This window comes from Ochotona princeps, chromosome 3 (genome assembly GCF_030435755.1).
Source record: "Ochotona princeps isolate mOchPri1 chromosome 3, mOchPri1.hap1, whole genome shotgun sequence".
Taxonomy (NCBI): domain Eukaryota; kingdom Metazoa; phylum Chordata; class Mammalia; order Lagomorpha; family Ochotonidae; genus Ochotona; species Ochotona princeps.
The window spans coordinates 47,114,186-47,139,225 of record NC_080834.1 but is presented as its reverse complement, the minus strand read 5'-3'; the positions used below and the strand labels follow the sequence as shown (position 1 = coordinate 47,139,225).

The window sequence follows — 25,040 nt, the reverse complement described above, 5'->3', positions numbered from 1 at the left end:
ATCGACCAGATGCTGAAGGACCATTTTGTCTTATTTGAAGGTGGAGATGCTTATTCTATAGACAATAGCCCTGGAATATTTTATATATGTTTATACATGTTTCATATACATGTGTCTGTTTCATAAAGTTAATTTTTGAAAGGTGATTCAATGGTCTGGGTGAAAGTTGATAACAGCTAGAACTCTCACATTGGCAGAAGAGATGAGGCAAGGACCTCACTGTAGCTTTACAAGGTAATTGATGAGTGTCACAGACCAGATGTGCACCAGACCAAGATTAGGGCAGGTTCTGAGGGGTGGATAATTGAATTAATAAGACTGAATCATGACAGTGATTATGAAAATAGAGAGTGAGATGATAAAATTAGTGTAGATAAAGTATTTTGATTTGAAGGTTGAAATATTGACTACACTTGTCCAGGGTGTGCAGTATCTGTTGATTTGTTTCATAAGCATTCTCAATTTCATCAGTGTGTGAAGACAGCTTTCTTACACGGAAACTACTAATTGAAAATAGGAATATATTACTATATAATAGCAGCTGATTTTAGGATATTCAAATAGATATTTTCTTCTTTCTTCCCCTAAATTTTATTATGTATACAATTATGGCAATTCCTGACAGAACAGTTGATTAAAACATTAACAACTGTAGAAATTTCCCAGATGTCAATTCTTACATCTGTGTCATTCTTAAAGCTATAGTTTTTGACTTCCATATTCTTCATTTAGCATTTCATTATTTTTCCTGTCTTTCCATTTCTATGAAGTTCTATGCTGTATATTCAACAGATTATTTTTTAAGAGGTAATGAATTCCAGTTAAAGAAATATGCACAAAGAGAATAATTACTGGTTTATGTTTCTTGCAACTCATCAAGTTGCTTGAATATTGCGAATTGTTGAATGGGGAAGAAAAGACATATACATACTTTATATTCGAAGTGTTATGTTAACTAATTTTGAAGACTAATTAACTAATCATGAAGACTAATTTACGACTAGTTAAGGAAATAGTAGTTAATTGGTATTTTGAACTTTGAAAATAGAAAGTATTTAAATTATTCAATTGCATGTGTATCATGAAGGATTGATTTAAAAACCTAGATGTGATTACTTCCGAGTGATCCAGAATCAAAACAATTTCCAGTGACTTGAGGCTAAAAATTTTTCAAGGTTAAGTTGTGCAGATACTGTGCAAGGTACCGAGAATGATAAAAAGGCCAATATCCAATATTTTTCCTCCCAAACCATCCCTATGTAAGGCAATACATTGAAAATCATGATTTCAAAAACTGACATATTTATTATCTTAGTCATTTAATTGTGGATAACAATACTTGATGACTAAAGGTATTTGAGACAAATAAAATTTTGAATCCTGGATCTTTCTTAGTGCTGCAAGTAGATTGTAAATCCTCGGAGGACTGCCTTTAAAGACAAATCTGATCTTACATACATTTTCATTTGCTTTCATAGAATCAATCTAGCCTTTTCAATTCAAATTAGATTATAGTGAGATTTTAATAGTGCTAATAGCATGTGGGAAGGGATTTCTTAACCACACAAGACTTGATAGCAATAATTATTGCTTTTTTCAAATGCAAAAAAGAAAAGTATTTAAAGTCATAATGTGTGTAATACTGTGAATCTCAGTCGTGGGGCAATTAAGTTGAGGTCCATGATCCAACTTGATTCTTTTGACCCAATTTCCTGTTCACTGCATGAGCCAACTATTCCTCTTCTTCAATCCCCAAACTCTTTCACAGAGTGGAATTGCTTTAAAATTGCATTCTGTATGAGTTTGAGAAAGTCCATGATAGTGAAACTTTTGTGTTTTCTGCAGTCTTTGCCTACACAGTCAGCAACAAACGATTAGAACAAGCTGTAGTCTGGAAACCCTTCAAGCATATATGAGCAATCGCCCCAAACAGTCCCTCAAGGCACTGTGTAGAAGCCAAGAAATCAATCTGTGTAATCCGACCCTAATTCCCAGCTTTCTCCCCTCGTGTTCCAAGTGGGTTAGTAAAACTTATGGTAATTGGCAACAAAGGCAGTTAGACAATAGAAAAAGTCCATAAGGACTTTGTACCTGTTATCATGCCAAAGAACTCTTTGACAGAATTTATAACAGTGCTAAGGCCAGGTATATGATGCATGCATTTGTTGATTTTTCTCAAACTCTGTCTTCCAGGCATATAAAATTGAGAATAAGCTTAACATCCCTGAAAGGCATATTCATAATAAATTATTGCCTGGAAACTGCAGTGTTCAAGTTTAATTGCCTCGTTCCTGTCTATAAATCTATATCTTGCAGTACAAGAGGAATAAACGAGAAATATTGGGGACCTGTGTACTACACGGATTTTGTTTATCCTTTTTTTAAGGAATGTGACATTTTTCCACCTACTTATTTCAGGGGATTAAGTAGCTGAATTTCTTTTTTTCTATCTAAAACCAAGCAGTAAGAAGGGATCTAGCATTGGTTATACACTTCCCATGTGCCAGTCACAAAGCACTGTGCGTCATCTCTCTTTCCATTCTCCAGATTATATTCAAACAAGGGTGAGGAAGCTTTTTCTGCCAAGAGTCATTTAGATATTTGTAATATCATTAATGACCATAGATAGTTATCAAATTTAAAGGAGCCTGCTTTAGATTTATTGAATTTCTAGTTCCATCTGCAGTTGCCTTGCAAGGACAAATCAAATGATTTTGCAGGCTTTATGTGGCTCCTGGGCTAGCGTTTCCAAGCCTTGCTTTGGGATTCAGTTTAATTTTTCAGATAATAAGTAAAAAGCTCAAGGTCAGGCATCCTCGCCAATGTACTTTCCCTAAATGGGTGAAACCAGGTAAAAGAAATGTTAACTCATTCTTTCCAATGATTGAAACTGTTACATTACATTTTGGACTTTAAATATCAATTTATGATATAATCTGTGGAAGAAAAGATTATGAGTAGACTGACCCCATTCTTACAGTTTAAGTGTGAAAAAAAAATTTTTATACTTCCCGATAAAACATAGAACAGATAAACCCCTTATTGTGCGTTGTGTCCCATATTTAGCTATCCCCCTCTTTTTTTTTTTTTTTTTTTTGATGGATAACATAGCAGTTGTATTTTTTTTTAGGAACCTACATATTGTTTTCCAGAGGGCTACACTAATTTATATACTCTGCAATAGTGCATAAGAATTCTCTTTTCTCCATACATTTTTGTCAACACTTTTTGTCTTTCATCATTTTTTATATTAAGCCATCATACTATGGGGAGCTGATATCTTGTTGTGACTTAGAGTTATATTTCTCTGATGATTAATGATGCTGAGCATATTTTTCATGTACCTGTAACAATTTGTATGTCTTTGTTTGAGAATTTTCTGTTTATATTTATTCTGTGTTTCCTTTTTTGAAGATTTATTTTATGTATTTGAAAGACTTACAGGGAAAGAGGTAGAGAGACAGATTGCAATGTTTTCCACTCACTACCCAAATGGTTGCCAAGGCCAAGGCTAAGTTAGGCCAAAGCTAGGTGTCAAACAGAAAAACAGAAAAACGGCCATGTTTCTCCACCAATTCTCTACATTTTTGACAAGATTTTCTTCAATATCATATAGGGGGGGAAACTTGTTTTAGGTCCATGGAATTCTTGGTTTATTTAACACATCAGTTTTCCTCTAGGACACCACATGTACGAGATTTTATATAGCTAAAGGGAATGCAATTACTGGGATTCAATGCTTCGGTGAACCAGTCAGCAGGCAAATAGAAACAGGAAAACAGTTTCATAAATGGTTGTTGTTGATTTTCAAAGTTTCAGAAACAAATTTCTTAAAATCTATTAAAAGTATCCAGCCATTACTGATTTCCAAAATAATTCTGTTAAAGTGTGGTAGAAAATGATTTTATACACTAAAATGTTCCCCTTCATTGGAGAAGGAAATACGGGTTCCATATGTTGTGTTACTAGATGAAGTGAACATGCAGCTGACAACAGGATTGTCCTATCCTGTATTTATCTATATAGGATTAGAGTTGTAATGATTTGTTTCATGAAGTGTTTTGGTTAATACTTCACATACTATTTCATCTGACAAATATTATAGCAATCATTTTGCACACAAGTTATTTTTTATTTCTAATAATATTTATGACCTTGACAATATTCTTTTCAGGTATGCAGCTAACATTTTGCTTGAACTTTAATATAAAAATGACACCATGCCATTTGTGTTGGGAAGCAGCTAGAGATCTTTATATTATTCCATTTTAAGCTTGCTTTAATGGTTGTGCACAGAGTTAGGCCATTTAAAATGAAGGACAAAATATCTGAATAAGTTGCAAGAAAAAATTATCATTATCTAGCCAGAATTTTATGATCATCATGTCATATTTTTAAAAATTCCATGAAGTACTGACCTGAAGTTGTTGCAGGCCTAACTGTAGAGAAATCCTCTAAAGGTGCTAGAAAAAAAAAGGAAAATTATTTGACATTCAGGAATAGAACGTAATTAGTATGCTCTGTTCCATTGACTAATTCTAATTTCTGCATTTTTTCAATATTTGTTTGTCTTATTCACCAAAAACTATAAAAGTTTCAAATTGTTATGATAGCAAACTGCTGATAAAGAAGATGAAATCAGATTTATAAGATATTTTCATAAATAATATTTTCATATTTGAGTTGACTGTGTTACATAAAGAAATTAAGGACTATATTAAATTCTTAACAAATTTAGAAAACATGATTAATTTTGAAAATTCACATATCCAAATGAAAAAAAAATCTTACTCTAAGCCTGGTATTATTTTTATATGTGTCTTTGGTCACAATTCAATAGATTGTTATTTCAAATTGCTGGGGATATTCTTGAGCTGATATTATGATAAGGCACATGGTGTTCATAGTGAATAAATGGATAATTTCAATAGTCCAACTCTTGGAAGTCATGGAAGTAAGTATTGTCATACATTTCAGGGCTTCAAAAACTAAGGCAGATTAAATCAACAGGAAACCAGGTTGTAGAAGAAAAAGATGATTTATATCAACATTGTTAAAGACAAAATAATAAAAGCAAACTTGTGTATTTGATAATCAGCAGAAACATGGTCAGGACATCTAGACCAGAATCCTCAATGGAGTTCTCAATAACTGTGATTTTTAACTAATTTGTCAACATTATCTGGTTTTCCTCTGTAATACAGAGGTAGGGAAGACAGCATATGGCAGAATTTTTCCTGATGTTTAAATGTATTGATAGCTAAGCCACAAGTTCTGATTAATAATGGCTAGAAGCTGTTTATAACTTACATGAACCAGACCTAGATCTAAAATGGGCCATGTCTACTCTAGCAACTATGCTAGAGTAAATCAACCTACCAGCAGAGGACCCAATACAGTAATCTGTAGCCAGGAGCTACAGGGTGTAGCAATAGGCTTAACGGGAAAAGGACTTCATGATGAACCAACACTGCTGAGAGAAGCAACCAGAATTTTACAGTTTCATATCTAGTACTTCAAGAAACTGGTGCCTCTATGGCTTTGGCAAATTACTAATGGTATCAGCCAAAACAAGTGACAGTATAAAGTTTGTTGAGTTGAAATGAATGAAGATACACTGGATTGGAAGCCTTAGAATAATCTAACCATTGATAGTGATTTTGTCTGGTCTTATTTTTAAGCCCCATATTAATTCTTTTATTTATGGTAGAAATTATCTTTCGTTTAAATGATACAATTTTATTTTTATAAGCAGTTAACCTGGGAAGGGTAAAATTAAATGACTTCCCCCTTTCATCATTTCATTTAGATTAAATCTGGACCTTGCTGTTGCCTTCATGATTTAATATTGTCTACAAATCAAGATGTGATGGGGCTTTTTCTCATGGAAGATTTTCTAATCAGCATGTATTTTACCCATGCAATTAATGCGACAAGTTCATAAATGTTTATACATGTCAATATGTCTAGAAACTTTCTGATATTTTACAAGTTGCTTCTTTGTGTCATTTCTTGAAATGTAGTTTCGCTCTATTTCATTTTTCTCATGTAAATTTATTGCATAAATCAATAAGACATGCTCCTTAAGTTAAGGATGAACCCACTGCTTCTCTGATATGTTGCTAGAATTTTAATTTCATAGCCTAATGATTCAAAGAAATCAAATAATGTTCACAGATACCGGTGATATTGATGCTGTTCAAATCAATACGGTAAGCAGTCAGTTGGCTGGATTTATTTGCCTGAATGCCTCGAATCAGCTCATCTTTCACATTTTCATCTGACACCCACTGGGCAAAAAAAAGGTCAAAGATGACTATGACACTGCCATTTCTGTAAAGCAAAAGAGAATATAAAAGAAGTCAGCTATTTTCAAATGATTTGTGTTGGATCTGTGCTATATTTAACTTCTCTGCAATGTTCACCTTGTTACTATAAAGGTAGGCTATATTAAAGATTATCTCTACTTTACAAGTGAAAAAAAAAGAAATTCAAAGATTAACTATTGATTCAGAACCACAAATCCCAAAATAGAAGCCAAAACTGCAGTCTGAGCCTTGTGAGTCAGACAGTGCGACACCAACTCGAGGCCATGCTGCTCCCCAGTCACAAAATCACCTGGTTTCACAGCATTTGTTCTTACTTTACTATGTGGAAAAATAAAGCATGTACATTTTTATTTTTGCAGAAGATTTTTAAAGAGTCTTTGGCATTTTAACGAGACCTCATAACAAATTTACAGAAAATAATTGGCTACAATCTTTTCTTCTATGTTCTATTTAATGTAAAATTCTTCCCTGACAAAATGATTTAAGCAACAACAACAAAACATATCTAAGGATATTGGAGACTCATGTAATTCAGTTTCATCGCCAATAGTTTGGATGATCTTATCTAATTTCATACTTCATGTTAATAAATAAATGAGCATCCATTTTTTAAATACTTTGCTTAAGCCACAAATAATGTAAAGAAGATTAATCAGTTACTCTTTTAGTTTATGGATCACCAATCATACACATACATAGAAGCCCTTTCTGTCATTGTTAGGCATGGATTTGTCATAGATATTTTCTGCAGTTTTTCATTTTCATATGCTGGCTAATTATTAGTCTTAATAGAAATACCTCTCTAATTTCTCTGGAAAGGTGACACTATTTGTAACTACTCTTTGGATTGATTATAGTTTTGTTGACTAAGCTCTCTGATTATTGGAATCTGAGAAAGACTGATAAGAAATTTCTGGGAAATTTGTCCATAAGCAATAAAAGACTCACTGTAATATTATTTTCTCTTGTTCAATATAATTGTGTATGTGTATGTTTCATTGTTATTAAACCTTCTGTTTAGATATAACATAAACTAAAAATAGCAAATCACATTTTTTGAGTGTGTGGGAGAAGGAAATATTATTGTGTTGCATTGTCAGAGCTTTATGTACAAATGCAAAATAAAGAAAAATAGCAAGTTACATTTATATGGAAGAAAAATTATCTTACTCTTTCCATTCTTCCAAAATAGTCCCTCCTCCCTCAGCTTCAGTTTACCTAGTCCTCCTTTATTCAATGGTTTCTTAACCAGTCTTACTTTTCAAATAGTTAAACGGACATTAGTCAAATGGTTGAAGTAAACTAAGAGTGAAGAGTTTCCATTATTTTCTATGTTCAGTGTCATAGCTGTACTCATCTTTGATGAACACTATGTGACTATATTTTTCAGTAAGTCTGGATTTTTACGTTTGTGATTTCCACACTTTGATTTAAAACTTGCTGTTTCTTAAGTTAGAAGTGTAAAAGTTCACAATTTGGAGTAGGAAAAGTATAAATCTGGAATTTTCCTTCACTGAGTTGAAAATAACTAGATTAGTTCATCCCCAGACATGAACAACTTAGCATGAAAAGCACGTACTCTCTTTGTTTTGAATTATGCATTGGATTTAATAATTTATAGCTTGCCAGGATAAAAATTACATATCCTCCATCCACATACAGTTGTAAACTTTAAAATGCATTTTGTAATTCAGTGAAAATGTTGAGATAAGAGAGATATATAGGAGAAATCCAGTAAGTCACAGCCAACATTTATATTTCACCTCATAAAAAAGTTGGGCCTGGGAGAATCAAGTTGGCAGAATAGGGTAAGGACACGTTTAAACAGATGGAGGAGCATTAGCCAGTATGAAGCAAAGAAGGCACATTCCAGGAAATAGGAGAGGACAGAACAATAGCAGAGCAGTACCTGGAGACTGACAGACCCAGGAACGCAGCAGACACAAAGGTGTGGTGCTGCAGTGACTGACACCCAAGTGGCAATGAGCGAGCACTGATCTGAACTGTACCAGCAGACGGAACTTCACCAGCAACAAGCTGGGAAGGAACCTTCACCAGGACCTCAAGTGGTAAATCCAGGCAAAAAACTGCTTGTCCTGCTAGTCTAGTTGATTTGACCAGGAGTAGAGACAGAGTTGCAAGTCACAGATAGGCTAATGGGAACAGGGTGGATTTGACAGCCCATTCTACCCTTTAGAGCCGAATCTGGCACTATTTTGTTTAAGCAGGCAAAGGCTATGGGCCAGGATTGTACATGCATTGACTGGGAGCGAACTCATCTCTGGCTCAGTGAACTGCAACAACGAGTCATCCTACAGGTTCCACTCAAGATAGGTATAGGTAGCTCTCAGACCTGATGGCCAGCAGATCAAGAACTCTAGTAGTAGCACATCAGGTGCCATTGTGTACAGTGTGGATAAGGCTTTAAGACTGCAGGGACAACAATGAGCTGTTGTGTGCACTGAGCTAAGAGCAAACTCACTGAGCTCAGTGAATTGCACAAGTCCCACAGGTAAAATAATACCAGCTATGGCATTGTATGGGTCAAAGCAGGTCCATGTGGTCCTCATGTGTAAAAACCAAGAGATTCTGACAAGATCAGCACCATTAACAACCCAGCTATATAGGACACCTTTTGTTTCCCTAATCCTGGGACCTGCTCCAACTGGAAGTGGGAGAAAGTTTGTAGAGACAATGGTGCAGATTCAGCACAGAATCATAGAGATGGAGACTGGTGAGCCAGGAACTGGGGCTGTGGAGACTATGGTGGAAGTCTAACGTAAGAACCCAGATCTGAAACTCACTGGAGGGAGTGGCACAAGAGACTGCAAACAAACAGCCATGTACCAACCACAATAAGTAAAATCAAACTGTAGGTGACACAGCTTAGAAACCTGTCCTAAGGAGAAGAATCTGATAACCAAAAGTACAATGACCAAGAGCAAAAGAAGAGACAAAGGAATAACAAATATTATTGAAGACTGCCCTGCAAAGGAGCAAAGGACTTTGCCAAACTTAGAATTAACTCAGGAAGACATCGAGAAAATGGGGGACACAGAATTCAAAACACTTGTTATAAAGCTTCTTATCAACAACGAGAAGCACGTACAGCAGGTGTTCAAGGAATTTAAGCAATATGTCACACAGGAAATGAATCAAATGAAAGCTTATGTATCAGAAATGAAGAATACAGTGGAGCAAATTAAAAGTACAGTGGAGAGTCTCCAAATTATAATCAAAGAGGCTGGAGAAAGAATCTCAAAATTAGAAGATATTTCCTGTCACCAGGGGGAAACAAACAAAAAGCTGGAAGCAGAGCTGAGTCAAGCTAAAAAAAAAAATATTAAAGAATCGAAAGGCACTATTAAAAGGTCTAATACAACAGTTGTGGGAGTGCCAGAAGGTGCAGAAAGAGAAACTTGGATTAAAGATGTATTCAATGAAATAATAAGGGAACATTTCCCTAGTCCAGAGAAAGTATTGGGAAACAACATCCAGGAGGGGCACAGAACTCCCAACAGGGGTGACCAAAAGCAATCTTCACCAAGACACATGATAATCAAGCTCTCTTCAGTTGAACATAAGGAAAAGATTCTTCTATGAGCACATGAAAAAAAATCAATGGACACATAAAGGAATGTCAAATAATCTCACAGGAGACCTCTCACAGGAAATTCTACTGTCCAGAAGACAATGGAGGTAGGTATTCCAGATTCTAAAAGCACAAAATTGTCGGCCCAGGATAAAGTATCCAGCAAAGCTTTCCTTTGTCTTTGAAAATAAAATAAAATTCTTCCACAGTAAAGAAAAGTTAAAAGAATATGCCTTTTCCAGACCCGCCCTAGAAATGATACTTAGGGATGTTCTCTTGACAGAGAAAAAGAATAGCACTTACCAAAACCAAAGGCAAATGTGAAGAACATCCCAGTAAAATAACAATAGAAGACTAAATCAATAAATAACCTATTGCTAAAATGACAGGAACAGATTACCACTATTCATATTAGCTCTGAATGTAAATGACTTGCACTCATCCATCAAATTTCATAGATTAGTACACTGGATAAAAACAAATCTATTTGTTGCCTACGGGAGAATATCTCACCAAAAAATGTCAGCGTAAACTATATCTCATGGATGTTGATGATTTTTTTTTGTTTAATCTCTTTAAAACGTGTTCTATCCCATTACATTCTTCACTGCCTCATAAATCACACAGTAGCATCATTTTCTTCAAGAAGGTTCTTGATTTTCCTTTTCATTTCTTCAGGGACACATTAGTCATTCACTAGCATGTTATTTAACTTCATGGTGTTGTTAATTTTTTTTTTTTTTATTGTTGTTGATTTTGTTTTGTGGCTTTTCAGTTAAGGGGATGTATAGTAACTAAGCAATGAAGACTATCATATGTAGTAGCATGTTTTTTTACTTCACGGAGTTGTAAATTTGTTTTTCTTCCTGTTGTTGCTTTTGCATTGTGGCTTTTCATTTAAGGGGATGTACAGTAACTGTGTAATGGAGAGTGTCATATCCTGATGTGAGGATACAATGCAGTATGCATCTCTACTTCCAGACAAAGAAGGACTCCCAATGAAACTGTTTACAATATCTTGGCAATAGGGTACTGGACTCTGCCATTGTCCATGCCTGCAATGATGGACATGTGACTGTATACGAAGAACTATACTGTAGTAATAATATAGGGGACTTCAGTGAGGGGGATGAGGAGATTGGAGAAAGGGTAAGGGAAATCCCAGGGCCTATGGAATTGTATCACATAATAATAATAATATAAAGAAGCAAAATTTAAAAAATGTTGGACCCATTATTTTAGTAGTTTTATAGTCATCACTATCATTTCTGTGAGACTGATCTTATATATTAAGATAAAAAGATATTCTTCTTTTAGGGACAAAAGTTAGCCTTTTGTATTTCAAAATGCTATTTCCAGTAAAATAATTGAGGTTATTTTAGCAGATAAATTTCATCGTTGTGAGCAGAAAGCCTGGGTGTAATAGATCAAAATGTTTCCTATATGATCTTTTATTAGAAAGATGATATTTATTTTATTTGAAAAATAGATTTACAGAGAGAATAAAGGACAGAGAGACCATCGTCCATCTGCTGGTTCACTCTACAAATGACCTTAATGTTTGCAGCTGAACTGATCTGAAGCCAGGAGCCGGGAACCTCCTCCAGATCTCCCACATGGATGCAAGGACTCTAGGACTTGTGCTATCTTATACTGCTTTCCCAGGCCCAAAGTAGAGAGCTGAACTGGAAGAAGGGAAGCAGGCACGATACTGTACCAGGCCCATATATCATATTTCCCTAATGATACTGATAGCCTTTAGAGTTGCTGAGTAATTTAAAAAAAATTTAACAGTCTTTGCTTTTCTAACTTGGTGACTTATCTGTGATTGAAGGGCAAAATTAACTGCACACTCTGCTGAATAGTAAACTACACTTTATTAAAGGTATCAACTACTGAATATTTCTGAAAAATTACTTCACACAATGTAGAATTCAGAAGGAAACAAATCACTGACCAGTTATAAACACACTCATGCACACTCATACACATATTTGCAAACTAGAAGGCAAATATTAGAAAAAATATTAGAAGGTTAATAGTTATGTTCTAGCAAGAGAAAATAGGTAGTTGACTAGGTTTGATATTCTAAGTGTTACAATTTGACTATATACTCCCACGTATGAATCCAATTAAATTCAACACACAATTTTCAACATTTTTTAGGTTTTTTTTTTACAATTGATGTGACTATTTTTAGGTAAAAATGAAGTTGTCCTATTTTATTAATTAGATTTTAAAACAGTTTATACCTAGTTGTATGTTTCCTTTTATTTTTTGTGAATCAAATGGATTTATTTAAATGTGATTGCTTATAGTAATTCTTTTACACTTCACTTTTCAAAACCTCACTTTAGATTTGAAAGCAGTTGAATAACCACCAGGGAAATATATCTCCTCACTGATGAATCATTAGAAAAAGTTTATCCATGTTTGGGCTCTATTCTAGTCTTCTAGTTAGCTATAAATGAAGGGGAAGAAATATTTACTCAACATCAAATAATTCATAGTTTCATAAATAGTGATTTTTACTATCTAGAAAAATAAAAGATTACACACTAAATAGTAAAGAAAGTGTTGGGGTCTGATAACCCACCAGCACTATATATGAAACTTTGATTCATGTTAATTTCCCAATACAGAAAAAATGATGCTTCCAACATATTATAATCCTGTGATATATATGAAGATCCCTATTAGCATAATTGTCCTCAAAGTCTTTGAAATGGTAACAGATAGATGTTTTGCATGAATTTCGCAAGGCAGAACTTGATTAAGAAACCAGGTTTCCTAGGACTCCTTAAGGGAGAAGAAAATCTTTGATGCAGACCTCCAGACTAAATCCTCTACAAAGTGGGGGAAAAGAAATTGATTTTACTCACTTTGAAATAGATACATAGCTTAAAGTGAAGAAAATTTGAATGTATGATTTTATGTTCATAGAATGAGCACTAAATATTTTCAAATGATACTTTTGAAAAACAAACAAAAAAATTAGTCTAGTCTGAAAGTCCAAGTGAATCCTTCAGTGTTGATCTTGGCAAAAAAAATACAGGAATTATTACACAAAACAACTGACACTGTATGTTGTGTACAGGAAAGACGATACTAAATGAATGCAGGAGCAGCTAAGGGGATTGAGAAGTTAAGAATATACAGTTGAGTAAAGGATAATAACTAGAGTGAAAAGGATAGAAAAAAAGGTAAAAATATTAAATCAACTTTTCATAAAAAGAAGAAAATTCCCATTTCTTTTCATCATGATTTCCACTTGTTAGAATGAGTTTTGTTCCAACAGGAAAGGACAGGGCCCTGGTGTTACTATCACTCATTAAATAATATTCAGTTGAATTTCTGCCAGTTTGCTAAGCGTGAGCGCTTTGTCTTTGATTTGACTTTCTTGCCTCTGTCTGGTTACTGAGAATTATTTTACTAATGTCAAGTATCTCTGACTCCGGGATTTTCATTTCAGTTATTCCTGATTTAAGATATGAAACTAGCTTTTCTTCAAAGTCAAGCCTGTTGCATTTCTCCAAAGATCTGTAATCCCAAACAACTCCTTTATATAAAGTAGCTCCTTAAGCTTAATTCAGCACTGTCACGGTGTCGCAGCATCTTCCTAGTGGACCTCAGTGTCGGCCAGATGCTGTGTTTATTATGCTACACGAATTGACTGTTTACCAGAAACGGTTCCCCTTTTCTCCCCTTTTCTTCCCTGCTCAAGTAGTCCCTACTTATGCTTCTAAAATTTTAGATCATGGTTTTTTATTTGCTTGTTTTTTTTGACAAAACTTCCCATGACTCATTATTCTAATTCAAGGGACTCTTTAACATATTAGCAGTGTGAACTTTCAGAGCTCTGTTTACTTACTTATTTGTTTATTTATTTATTTTAGTTTGATTCTAACAGAAAGTTAAAGTTTTGTGAAGAGTATATTTATAGAATGAAGACATGAGGGAATGTGGTAACAACATAATATTCAAGACAGCATTAAGGGATGTTAAGCTTCCCAGTCTTTTGATAGTACTTCAGAGCATACAGATTCAGAGGCAGGCACAAGGTTTGAAAATAGAAATATCAAAGATACAGTCTCTGCCATAAGGGAGCTAATACTGTAGCAGAAAAAGAGTCAATAGACACATACTTCACAACATGAAGGTTTGATATATACATAGAAGGTACTAAATGGGCAATAAAGTTCTTAACTCAGAAAAGACTGTCAGTTAAATGACCCTAAAGATGTGACATGGCCAGATCACAATCTATTATAAAATGCATAAGAGGTAGAATGGAAGAACAATGAGAATCCCGCTCATTGGAAAGTGCATGAGTTTCTCCTTCCACCCTTCCCCAGCCCCTCTATGGTACCAATGGTTTAGTCCATCAGCAGCACTCACTAGTCCAACATTCCAGAGTCAGGATTTATTTAACAGTTTCATTTTTATTCAGAAATAGAGAAGCACATTAAAATGCATCTCCACTTCATGAGAATCCATGAGCCTAAGGATCTGTATTATGTATTTTTAAGTACATAAAATAGAGAAAGAAGGATTCTTCTTAAAGTGTGCCAATAATGTGGTTGAGCTGGTGCTGGAGCCTGAGCAGAGTAAGGAAGAACTTTCTGTAAATAGAACCCAGCAGCAGGATTGCATTCAGTATAAGATAATTGAAATAATCTTAGCATATTTGAAAGGGTGATATATAAAGAATATATAAATATGCAGATGCACTTATTGTTTGAGTGAAAGAAAAAGAAAGAAAGCTTTTGATTGTGAAGAGAGGAACATTTTCTAGTATAAATTTATAAGAATATAAAGCAATAAGTAAAAGCTGGTACTAACAATGCGTATTCAATAGGTAATTCGTTGGATTTCCATATCAGCACTAAAAACGTGTTTCTAAGGGTGAGTTTAGGTAGAGCAGATCAAACTTCAGAATGAGACACCTGCTTGTTATTTCTTGGCACTTGTGTTTAAGTTATGATTCTGTTAGTGTACACCCTGCAAGACAGCCGGTGCTGACTCAACTTCTTGAGTGTTTGCCAACCACATGGAATATTCAGGATGAATTCTGGTTTGTTCAGGCACAGAGGTTTTTGGGAGAGTAAAATATCATATGAAAGATCTCTGACTCTCTCTCTCTCTGAATTCTAAATGCATACATACATACATAATACATTATATGTATGTATGTATGTGCATATAATTTCAAACCATTGTTGCACATGTTGTAACAGAATCCATTTTCAGCTATGTAAATCTTTCTCTCACTGGACCAGAATGAGACTTCTACTAATGCATTATTGCCACAAGCAGTGAAGCAAAAACTACATTACAGCATTTGAAATCTTTCTTTGCGCTATCACACAAACTCTGTATAATACAGTTTTCCAGGTTATGCCCAGCAACATAAGTTACTGTTGTACCTTCCTAACAACATTCTACATTCCTGATGGCAAGAGTTTTAGGCTTTCATTTCTACAAGTTAATCTGGATCAAATTTATTACTAGCTGTTTCTATATTCAGCACTGAACTCTAAGATGCTCTTTGTAGAAAGGCAATTAAAAACTTAATAGCTGGGATTGGTGCCATAGTCTAACAAGTTGAGTCCTCTCCTGTGATGCCAGCATCCCATACAGGCACTCAAGAATAACTAGTACAAAATAGATTAGGTTATATACAAATGTGTAGAATTAGAACGGCATATAGACGAGCAGATTAGCAAGATTCATATTGATGTCAGTTAGTGACAGAATCAAAAAAACCTGGAATTTATACAAGCAACCCACTAAAAGAGAAGAGCATATGGATGAATTTCCTCCGGAAGTTAAAAACAGAAAAAAAAAGCATGCTAGGAAAGTAGATCCTGTGTGAGGTGTTTTTAGCGTAGCATGCATACAAATATACACACTGTAGAGTCAATCACCTTAGTAGAATAGCATCATTATACTTGTAATATAAGATTGATTCATTTGTTGAGCACTTACTTTGCTAGAGAGGTCTACCCCATGGGTACACAGTGAGAAGTCTCCTATCTCCAGTTATTGACTGTGTAAATTAAGCTGGATGACACCATCTTCCTTTATCTATAAATAGTAAGCCTCTCCCACATGTTTGCTGCACATTGAACACTATTTCTGCAACTCTATATAACCCACCATCTCCCCTTCCTTGGAAACTGGCAGATTTCACCAGGAGAGAGGAACATTATCGCACTGTCAAGTATCAGAAGTTATATTTTCTATTGGCTTCCACAAATGTTGAGAATTTTACATAATCTTTTTCCTACAAAGTGACTCTACAATTAATAGTGAAAAGATCAGTTTATAATTCTCTTTTAACAAAAAAATCTTTGAATACACTCACTGAAATTGTAAAACTCTCGAGTTTTTGAATTCACTCTTCAGATTACTTGACTGAAAGATATCATCCATCTAAAAAATAGAAACAATTGAAAGGATGCATTAAGTCTAAGATTTCAAGTTATAGTTAAATTCTTCATATGTAATTCTTATTTTCTGCTAAGACTGAAGAAGGGAATTTTTCCTTTGGTGGTGTGGCTCATATACTACAGAAAAATTAACCTCCTCACCATCAGAAATGGATAACTCTGGCAAATGTTCAGTAAAACTATATTGTGAAATTTTAAATCAGTGAAAGAAAGACAATTCCTTACCATTTGCTGAAGATCAAAAGCAAGGACTTTGAAATCCATTGACTCTTCATCTTGTAAAGTAGGACTATACGTAGCTCCTGATGTTATTGTGAAAGTCCCTCTGGCTTCATGGCTTTCTTCAAACACTGAATCTAGACAAATTAATAAGAAACAAAACACCAAATTATAAGTGGGAGAGAGTGTGGACATTCTGCTTAAGGCATAGAAGTGAAACTCTAGACACATTTCTTGGATGTTCTTTCTTGACATGTTGGCCTTTTTTTGTTTTTTTAGTAATCTTCCTATTTCAGGCATATCTGTTCTAGTTTTTTTAACTTTTAGCTGGAGAGGGAAACAGAGAGATATCTTCCTTCCACTAATTCAATCCTCAAAATCCACAGAGCCAGAGCTAAGCCATAAGGAACCAAGAAGTGTATCCAGACATCTCACAGGGCTTGAAGGGAGCCAAGCGCTTGAGCCATCATCTGCTGCTTCTCAGAATGTGTTAGCAGCCAGTTACCAAGGAAAGAGCAGCCACTGTTACTGCACTTCAACATGACATTTAGGCTTTGAAGGCAATGGACTTCTATGCCTGCTATGTATATATACCCTTCTTAATTTTCAAAAAAATTACAAAATGTGTGTATGTTTCACATATATTGCCCATCAAAAGGGAAGTTTATAAAGAAGCTGTGATATATCTGCTCCATGGAATACTACTCAGTCATTAAAAAGAATGGAATTCTACCATTTACAACCAAATGGTCTCAACTAGAGACCATTATGCTTAGTAAAGTAAGTCAATCCCCAAAGGACAAATACCATGTGTTTTCTCTAATACAACACATCCTTCATGCAAAATACAAGATAGATATAGCTAAGCATATATACTTATATATATTTAGCTAGAGAAATTACATAACAGAGACTATCATACCAAGATGTAAAGATACAATTCAGTATGCATCTCTACTTTCAAATAAAAAAATGGACTCCCAACGAAACTTAAATATATCTTCAAAATAGGATGCTACACTTTCTTTCAGTGTCCATACCTCCAATGTCAGAATACATTTAAATAAAAGAATGATGGATTTTTGAGTGCTTTTGAAGGACTGTACTATTATAATAATATAGGGACAGTAGTAGGAGGGAATACAAGAAAGGGGGTAATGGAAAAATCCCAGAGCCTATGGGACTGTATCGTAAAATAAATAAATAAAAAAAAATTCTTGCAGTTGTTTTCAGGTATTTCTTGAATTCATTACCTCCAAGGACAATGCTGGCTTTTCTCACACAAAGTATTGTGAAGATTGTAGCATTGTTTTCAAAAATAACTCTAGCAATTGCTTTCAACCTAATAATTATACATCATACAAAAATGTAATATATATGAGTGAAAGTGACATTTTGAGATGTGATTATTGTTTATAACCCTTGTTACACAATTGAGGAACAGTGATTTTTCTACTTACTACTGTTGAATTATTTAGTGGAGTTTAAGCATGAGATCATAAAATAAGCTGAATAAATGTTGTAAAATTTAAAAAGTGAAGTAAGGTGGGATGTGAGGGATGGAAAAAAGGGGATGGAGAAAGGGGAATGTGAGAAGTGCCATTATACTTTTAAAACTATATATATATAAACTATGTAGTATATACATTTATATATGTAGTATACTATATAAATGTAGTATATATGTGTATATATAGTTTATATATATAGTTTATATATAGTATATGGTATATGCAGTTTATATATAGACTTTATATAGTGTGTATATAGTTTGCATTTTTTATATATAGTATATATATACACACTTAAAATTTGTTCCCTTCTATGAATAAAAATTCCAAAATTGTCTTGTAAATGACATTATAACATTTTATATTGACTTCTTGTTTAAGTTCATAATTCCACATAAAACATATTAATTTAACATAAAATGCAAATAAATGACTAACAAATAAGTAGCAGATGCTAATATTGGCTTTGAAGTTCTGTATGAAGTTTTCATTAGAATATTTTCTTTGTTACATATTTGTGTTTAATATGAATACTATGAACGTAAACAAAATGATGACATTATTAGCATATGCCTGCCCTGCATTGGTTTCTATATAAGTAAAGGACTCTAGAAAATAATCAGGTGAAATTTGACAGTGCATGATAAGATTACTAACCCTCATCAATGCTAATTCCTTAGGTACAACAATTAAATTGTAAGTAGATAAAATATTTCACATTAACGGCAATGACTGAGGTTATATAATAATCCTGTTTGATTTTTGCAGCTTCTTTTGAAACTAGCTATTTCTAACAAAAAACAAAATATCCATTAATATGGTGCTATTATATTCTCTATTTTTTGTTATGGATTTAATTCAGTTTCCTTTTAATATTTTGTTATTTATTACTGAATCATGTAACATTTAAATATTTACTTTCTAGCTACTATACTTTTGCTGAAATTAAGGATTCTAATTGACTTTCCAATAATTTTACCTTCTTGAAATTTCTATCATTTATTTTTTTGCATTTTATTATTATTGCTACCATTTTATGATACAGTTCCATATTCCCTTATCCCCTCCTCAATTCCCTCCTCCCCACCTAGTTCCTCTGTATCATTACTATAGTATAGTTCTTCATACTCAGTCATATGTCCATCATTGAGGGCATGGACAATGGCAGAGAATCCAGCATCCTATTGTCAAGATATAGTAAACAGTTTCATTCTAAGTCCATCTTTGTCTGGAAGTAGAAATGCATACTACACTGTATCCTCATATCTGGATGTTAGTCTCCATTTCACAGCTACTGTACATCCCCTTAAATGAAAAGTCATGATACAAAATCAACAATAGAAAGAAAAATAGAAATTTACAATGCCATGAATTTAAATGACATGTTACTAGATATGACAGTTTCCATTGCACAGCTACTGTACATCCCCTTAAATGAAAGTCATGATTTCTTTCGTCTTTGAAAAAGAAATAAAATTCTTCCACAGTAAAGAAAAGTTAAGAGAATTTGCCTCTTTCAAACCTGCCCTACAAATGATACTTCAAGATGTTCTCTTGACAGACAAGAGGAATAGCACCTACCAAAACCAAAGGCAAGTAGGAAGAACATCCCAGTAAAATAACAACAGAAGACTAAACCAATGAACCACCCATTCCTAAAATGACAGGACCAAAGTATCACTCATATCATTTAAATAAGACATCATCAAACCTGTTTCTATGGTCTAAGTGAACCCCTATGAACCTTTAGATGTGAATATAATCATTTGAAACAGTGAGAAATGTTCATTCCATTTAAAATTTATCCCTTGATTTTGTCGTTAGTATATAAACCAGTATTTATACTAAAATTGATTTACAAAGCTCCTACTCATTTTTATTACATTTTAATTTGAAGTTATTGATCCAGTAGGAAAAAGTGACTAAGTCATAACCTAAGAGTTTTCTTGGTGAACCTAAGATAAGTGAACATTTTATCCTATAAGTTTTCAGAAAGAATTATTATGCCCACATATAATTCATCATTTTAAAATAAAAACATTCTGAGAAAAGATAATAATAATAATCATAATAATAAGTTAATCTCATATTCCTCATCTATAAAATGAAGATACTAAAGACAACTAGCCCACAGATTTGATATATCGATGTAATATACTTGAAGGTGTTTGATAAGTTGTTGGTACAGACTCAGCTCTAATTCATGCATTTTTCTTATTTTATTATTTATCACATTTTGCTATTCAGACAGCTTGAGAGATTTAACAGCACATATTTATACTCAAGCTGCTTTTATTGCTGCAATTAGGATTCTAAATGTAATAACAAGGCAAATACGTCATTCTAAGAAAAAAACCTGCATTTTTATTCACTTTGCATATTTATTGGCTTGTGTGGTCAACCATTTCATGCTTTGGCAATTTAGATTCTATCAGAATGAACCTTCAGACCAAAACATCCACTTTTCTATGTTGAAACTGAAAAACATAGTATTATCCATTACACTAAAAAAAATCTTTATTGAATTCTGGATTAAGTTATATACCATTAATTTTTCCAATACACTGTGATGTAAACTACAGAGACACAACTGGGTGAAACATAAGTAGCTATCATAAAGCCAAATCAATGAATAGGATATGTTGAGAGCAAAATTGAAATTAAATAGTGATGCATGTGAGAATACTGTTAGTAGTCACTTCCTTGACTTACCTGTCTCTGATCCATCTATTGCCAGCCAACACACTGCAATTATTCCAGCACAGATCACTGTCAATATGACAAAAAGAGCTGCAAAGAGAATTTCCTGGGTGCTGATATCATGGTGTTTTGAAGCTACATTTCTTTTTGAGCCCATTTCTGAGTTTTGAGTCTTTTGAGTTTGTTAATTTAAGAACTGTAAGATACTGTATATTTATATACAGTCCAAACTGTAGCAATAGAGTCTTCAAATTTTTACGTATTTTTTAAAAAACAACGATGATCTCTCATCTACAGTCACAGCAATCTGTACTAAGAAGTACTTTGTGATGCTTTGACAAGGTTAGGTCTTTAAATATTAAACAACTTCCAGAGGACAGTTAATCTTTAAGAAGATATTAATGAGTTAAGATCCCTAGTGTTGTAAAAACTAATCATTTTAGAATGCTATTTGTTGAGATGAATGAAATTAAATTCATGTTGTCAGCAGAAATGGCATGTTACCATTGGGTAACTGTTAGTAAAAATCTGAACTTCATGACAGTTGTATTAGTCATTAGGCACATGAACTTGATATTTGTAGAGAGATCCTAGCAGACCAAACTTCTGTCCTGTGACTCAGCTCCTAATGGAGATAATTTTCCTGTTGTGGATGGGCCTAAACATTTCAAAAATAACCCGCATGGATAGATGTATTTAATACATAGCTATACTTGCCTACCAACATAGACACATATATGTTATGTGTGTATATATATATTTCTTAGTGAAACCATCGGAAGTTTTATTAACTTGGCTGTGTCAGCAGTGCAGTTATGCAATGCAGCAGCACTGTATTGATTAAACATGAAAGAAAGTCCACTCCAACAAGGCACCATATGTATTTATGGCCTTGTGTAGTTGTCATTGACTGGTAATAGTTACCCTAAGAGAAATAAAATGCTTGTTTCTATTTTAAGAAAATATTCTGGGTGGGGAGGGCATTACTCATTTGCCGTGGACTTTGGCTAAACATGTCAATTACAATGAGAGACGAAGTTAAGATAACTATACTTATAGCCATGGACCCATGACTTAAGGCAAAAGCAAAACTATTGTTTGATAGAAACAGTAATGTGTACCAGTGAACCTCCACATTCTGAGTAATAAACAATCCATTATTTAAAAAATTTAAATATGCCAAAACCCCAAAACATAAGAATTTTCTGAAAGCAAACAAATTTGTGGGTTTTTTTTTTTCTAATCAGTAAAACTGGGGCAAAGTAAGATGATGAGAAATCAGAAACTTTGAGTACACTGAAATGTGACCTACTTATTCTTGGTTGAAGTAAGCAGCAATACTTTGCTTCTATCCTTGAAAAAACTGATTTGCATATTGTTCTCAATAACTTGTTGATTTAAAGATATACTATTAAAAAGTAAGTAAATGCATTAGAGAACTATTCGTACTTTTGAAGTTCAGAATCAAATATTCCACTGTACACATGGAATGACAATTGGCCGATGGTAGCGCTGAAAGAACTTCAGTTGATTTAGATTCTGTGGGAAAATTCTCAAACTAGACCAAACTAAAATTATTGGAACCTTGGAAATAAACCCCTTGGATTTCAAAAGTCAAGAAGGTGAAAGTATAATTATTCTTTTCTTAGTGTAGTTGCTGCTGAAAAAGACTTCTCAGAAAGTTATGGAGAATGTTGTGAAATTTATTTTGGTCTTCCTGAAGGAAATTCGAAAAGAGACAATCACACTTCAAGGACAATATAATGAATACAAACAGGTAGTTCTGAAAAAGATGATATGTCATGCCTTTGAAGTAAATACAAAAAATGCTAAATAGAACACATCTTAGAAGAGAAGAAAACAAATCGCATGCATTTCATATATGCAGTATTAAGAGCCCGATGGTTCTTCCCTCTCCAACCTCTTGCAATTGTTTCCATTCTCTTTCTTCCTTTTCCTGATTTTTAAATTTTATTATAACATACTTTCAATTTATTTGATAATTAGGAGCTTGACCTTCCATTAAATAAATGAGTCAAAAAACATTAAGCAAAAATACACTTTAAGATCTATAGGAGGACAAAAATCATTCTTTGTTGGAAATTTGATAAAAATCTAATTGTATGAAGAAGAAAATTTTACGTTTTTAAAATTTGACATGTAGAAACATAAATATGTTTTATATAGAGTGTCTTTAGGTACTACCATTTTAGAGTTGCTTATTACATTTTTATTGTATTGATACTAAAAAAATGTGGCTGGATATAAAATATTTGATGCTATATAATTTTTATTCAGAACCTTATGGTTCTTTGAAATGCAGTACTGAATTAGCCTTCTTCTATAACTTTTCAACTTATGTTTTGACTGTGTGTATAATCAATCAGTTTCTTAAAAATCACTTTTTAGGAGAACTGATTTTTTTTATATAATTCCCTGAGTTCATTGTTATTTAAGACATCTCTTTTTTTCCCATTGCTTGAGTGATGTGCTGTAGGGGAGTAAACGCATGACTGAATAAGTTTATTGTTTTCTTACAGTTCTGAAGATATGAGTCTAAGATGTTTTTCTGACACTGAATGTAATTATGGAAAACTTCGATGCTAGCACTGTTTTATTTTGTGTATGTGTGTGTGATATATTTTATATCTGGACGAATACCTGCAAAATCTTTTTTTTTTCTGTTGAAGATCAATCATTCTGAACTGAGAGTTTTTTTTAAATATGGTGTAGCTTTTAGTTCCTCCTTCATTTCAGAAAGAAATATTCCTTTAATTTACATTCTGAAATTCTTACTGTTTTTGTTTCATTTTCTAGGTATCTACATTGGGAACTCAATTCTGTTTATGTAGGATTCTTTTATTCATTTCTCTGTATATTTAATTTTGTTTTTCTTTTCTTCAAAGATTGCTTAATTTGAAAGGCAGAGGGTCTTGCATGATGACGCAATGGTTAAACCATATAAGTACCAGTTTGTGTCTGGATACTGTAAATGATACTAATTTTTTGTCCACTTGAAATATATAAGTTGTGCTATAACACCATCCTGTCAAGTGTAACCACTGTCCACGTAGTTGAACTTCCGGGATCAAGAAAACCTATTTAAATCAATTCCCACCCTCACTGGTGGGACACAGCTAACTCAACTGTGAAAAGACACGTCACACAGTCACCTTGCTGCTGCTCACCTGGCCTGGGCCTCTGCCTCCCTCCCCACTCTCCTGCCCCACCCCCCACCCCCCACCCGCCGCCCCTCCCGCCCCCCTGCAGCTTGAGGTAGCTCTCTAGAGGAGAGGTGAAGGATTCAGGGGCAGCTGTGGGCTACTGCAGGGGTGTGGGGGTGCCTCTCACCATGATTTCTTTCTTGAGTCTTAATTGGTGCCCTCTCCAGCCGTCATCATGTCCCCTGCCTCCCTCCACCACCAATGGCCGAAGCATAGATTGTAACCCTTCTCCTCTCTGAAATTGGCCTTCAGGGTGGACTCCAGGGCTTGCCCACACCTTGCTCCCGCACTCCATCGAGGGGTGTGTGCTCCCCTCTCCCTCAGGCCCTTTGTGCTCCATCACCCCTCACTCCTGACACTTCCAGCAGGGAGGCCTCCCAGAGCTGGGGAACCACAGCCATCCGGCACCAGCCCTGCAAGTGAGTGCCGGGGCACCCGCCCTTCCTCCCGGGTCAGCAGCTGTGGAGGCACAGTCCCAGCTCGGATTTGGAGAGGGCGGTGATGACCCAGACCTGCCAGCTCTCAGAGGCCATGGTGCTTCGGCGTGGGCACAGGCTGCCTGGAGACCCATCCACACCAGGAGCCTCTGAATTGTCCTCTCCCACAGTTGCTTCTGCTTTTCAACATGGAAGACGTTGCAGACAGGGCTCTCGCTTGGGCATCCACGGTCCCTTGGGTCAAATTTGGAATCAGACAACTGGAACAGAGAGAACCTCGGAGCTGCACCGCGGGGCTGGGCCGGCGTGGGCATGGAGGTGGAAGTCGGCGCACATGATGGCCCCGACGCGGGCGGCTGGCCTGGCTCCCAGCAGAGTGTCCCATCATCCCCAGGACGACTCGAGGCTGAAGCGTGGATGATACTGAAATAAAAGCAAGTTATGGTGTCAAAAAAAAAAAAAAAATCCATGCGTAAGGCCTGGGAAAGCAGTAGAGGATGGCCCAAATCTTTGGGACCCTGCACCTGTATGGAAGACCCAGAAGAAACTCCTGGCTCCTGCCTATGGATCATCTCA

General features: G+C 34.7%; 1 protein-coding gene across 1 annotated transcript in view; it reads right to left on the bottom strand.

Annotated features, from left to right (window-relative positions):
* The window catches only part of TMPRSS15 (transmembrane serine protease 15), a 108,181-nt gene extending 87,221 nt beyond the window's left edge, over positions 1 to 20,960 (bottom strand). Inside the window, exons 1-5 of the mRNA XM_058661325.1 lie at positions 20,816 to 20,960; positions 16,599 to 16,729; positions 16,289 to 16,356; positions 6,182 to 6,333; positions 4,419 to 4,463 (exon numbers count right to left, since the gene is read on the bottom strand). Of these exons, the coding sequence (XP_058517308.1) occupies positions 4,419 to 4,463; positions 6,182 to 6,333; positions 16,289 to 16,356; positions 16,599 to 16,729; positions 20,816 to 20,960 (541 nt within the window). The remainder of the gene's footprint in view (positions 1 to 4,418; positions 4,464 to 6,181; positions 6,334 to 16,288; positions 16,357 to 16,598; positions 16,730 to 20,815) is intronic.
* Between the last annotated feature and the right edge of the window lie 4,080 nt (positions 20,961 to 25,040).